The sequence below is a fragment of the Micromesistius poutassou genome (genome assembly GCF_964030765.1).
Source record: "Micromesistius poutassou genome assembly, chromosome: 21".
NCBI lineage: Eukaryota > Metazoa > Chordata > Actinopteri > Gadiformes > Gadidae > Micromesistius > Micromesistius poutassou.
In genome coordinates this window covers 6,555,652-6,558,151 of record NC_140291.1, presented here as the reverse complement: position 1 = coordinate 6,558,151, position 2,500 = coordinate 6,555,652, and the positions used below count along the sequence as shown (strand labels likewise).

The following is a 2,500-nucleotide window of genomic DNA, read 5'->3' as shown; positions in this document are numbered from 1 at the left end:
ATTGTGTCTGCAACAATTACGCATCGTTAGGTTATCGCGCGGCGGACGGGCGGTGCGTGCAGGGGCGTGAGCTCCAGAGGCGGGCGTGGACTCGCACCCAGACGGAAAGGGGCGTGTCTGCTGTGGCTCTGCCGGGGATCAGAGTTCTCTACTCCGGCCGTGGAGCCAAAGGAGACAGGAGCCTGCGGGGAGCGCACGCAGAGGGGAGCTGAGGGGGCGCATGGGACACACACTGACAACTGAACTGTCCTTCTTGGGGGAGTTTAAAGTGGACATTTTTAAATCAGCGAGACTCTGGTTGTCACCCACAGTTTGAAGGGTCCATTGACTGAGATATTTAATTTTATTTATTGTTTTTTTTTAATTGCCGAGAAATATGCCGAGTGGAGTTCGATGCGCGTTTGGCATGTGTTGCATCTCCCGGAGGCAGCAGCGAGGCGGATAATGCTGGATAGTATTCGACACATTTTTCTTTTTTTAAATGACTTTAAAACACATGAGCTTTGAAACAATCAGATAAGGCATGCTTCCTTCGTTGTGTCCTTTGGCTCAGCGGCACTGCGACTCATGGGATGTAGCAAATGGAGAGCTGGGTTCAACTTCGGACACCACCTGAAGGTGCAGTCCAAGCTGTCCGTCTTCCTGACCATGATCCTCCTCTTCACCTACCTGTTCTACTGCCTCAACGGCTTCTGCGAATCCTTACCTCCACCCGTGTACGACCAGCAGACTTCCAACATCCTTTTGAACCAAATCCTCCTGGATGCGGGACAGGACGCGAGACACAAGAACGACGTTCCCGCGTCGGCCTCGGCGGGGGACGAGCCGCTCCTGGAGCTGGACGACGTGGACTCTGTGTTACAGAGGCTCGGCGGCGAACCGCCCTCCGAGGGCAACATGTCGGTGGCGAACAGCTTCGGGAGTAAAAAGTTCCCGCAGGCCATCATCATAGGGGTGAAGAAGGGCGGCACGCGCGCGCTCCTGGAGTTCCTCCGCATCCACCCGGACGTCCGGGCGGTGGGGGCCGAGCCGCACTTCTTCGACCGCTTCTACGACAAAGGCCTGGAGTGGTACAGGTGAGCCCCCCCCCCCCCCCCCCCCCCCCCCACACACACACACACCAACTCAGGCATGACTCAAGTATCAAACAGCGCGTTACTATTTTCCTCAGAGAAAATTTGTGTCAAGTGGGTTTATTGGTTATTGATTTATTGTCTATGGTTTTAATAAACAGTGCAGTGCGCAATTATCTGCCTATAATATTCTGTGATTGGTGGACCCAGATGTAGCATGTATACATGGGGCACGTTTTCTCTTCGTTCGGTTTTTGTTATTCCCCAGTCTCTTGTTATCATCTCCCATTCTTCCTTGCCCCTCTCCTCTCCTCAATTCCCCTCTCCTCCCTCTCTTCTCCTGTCTTCCCCTCTTCTCGTCTCTCCTCTCATTTCCTCCCCTCATCTCTCCCTTCCTCCTCTCTTCCTCCTCTTATCATCTCATCACCTTACCTCCCTTCTCTCTTCTCCTCTCCCCTCCCCTCCCCACATCCTCTGCTTATCTTTCTCCTCTACTCTCCTCTCCTCTCCCCACATGCCCACATCCTCTCCTTCTCTTTCTCCTGTCCTCTCCTTCTGATTCTCCCCCTCCCCTCCTTTCCTCCTCCTCTCCCCTCCCCTCTCCTGCTTCAACAAGGTGACTGTGTGCAGCCTTCCTATACGGGGGTCAGGGGGGGTGTATACTGCCCTGCCGATAAACACGCTGTTTATTCAGCCGACAGCCACATCCCTAAGTGTCAGTCTGTTGGTCCCTGGGGGCCCCGGCCCCTCATCAGGAGCCAGCCTGGAGAGAGAGAGAGAGAGAGAGAGAGAGAGAGAAATAAAGAGAGAGAGGGAAAGAAGGAGAGCCAGAGAGAGAGAGAGCGAAAGAGGGAAGGATGGTTTATCATCTAAGACAAGGGTTTGGTCGGGGATAGATTAGAAAGTACTGATCAAGAGAAGAAAGCGAGGAGAAAGAGAGAGAGGGGGGGGGGGAAGAGAGGGGAGAAAATAATGGTTTTAAGACTTGAAAGGAATCACAAAAGAATACATCCAAATGAAAGAGAGACAGAGCCAGGTTAGAGAGCGGGAGACGTCAGGACAGAGGACCCTAAAGGGGGAGCATGGAAGACAGAGTGGTTTTACAAGAGAGACAGGAATCAATACGGCCTCTTCATGATCAGAGCGACGCGCTGCCACTCAGGTGGGACAGGACTCTCAGACACGGAGGGGATCACAGAGTGTGTGAGCAGGACTCTCAGACACGGAGGGGATCACAGAGTGTGTGAGCAGGACTCTCAGACACGGAGGGGATCACAGAGTGTGTGAGCAGGACTCTCAGACACAGAGGGGATCACAGCGTGTGGTCCGCTCCGGTCATCAGTCCTGACGTCTCCCGCTCTCTCACCTGGCTCTGTCTCTCTTTCATTTATATATATATATATTTTTTTTATGAAGTCTTTAAAACA

General features: G+C 53.2%; 1 protein-coding gene across 1 annotated transcript in view; it reads left to right on the top strand.

Annotated features, from left to right (window-relative positions):
• Positions 1–564: 564 nt before the first annotated feature.
• The window catches only part of LOC311367197 (heparan sulfate glucosamine 3-O-sulfotransferase 6-like), a gene marked incomplete at its 3' end in the record, with an annotated part of 16,613 nt that continues 14,677 nt past the window's right edge, over positions 565–2,500 (top strand). Inside the window, exon 1 of the mRNA XM_084486037.1 lies at positions 565–1,076. Coding sequence (XP_084342163.1) covers positions 568–1,076 — 509 coding nt within the window. The 5' untranslated portion in view covers positions 565–567. The remainder of the gene's footprint in view (positions 1,077–2,500) is intronic.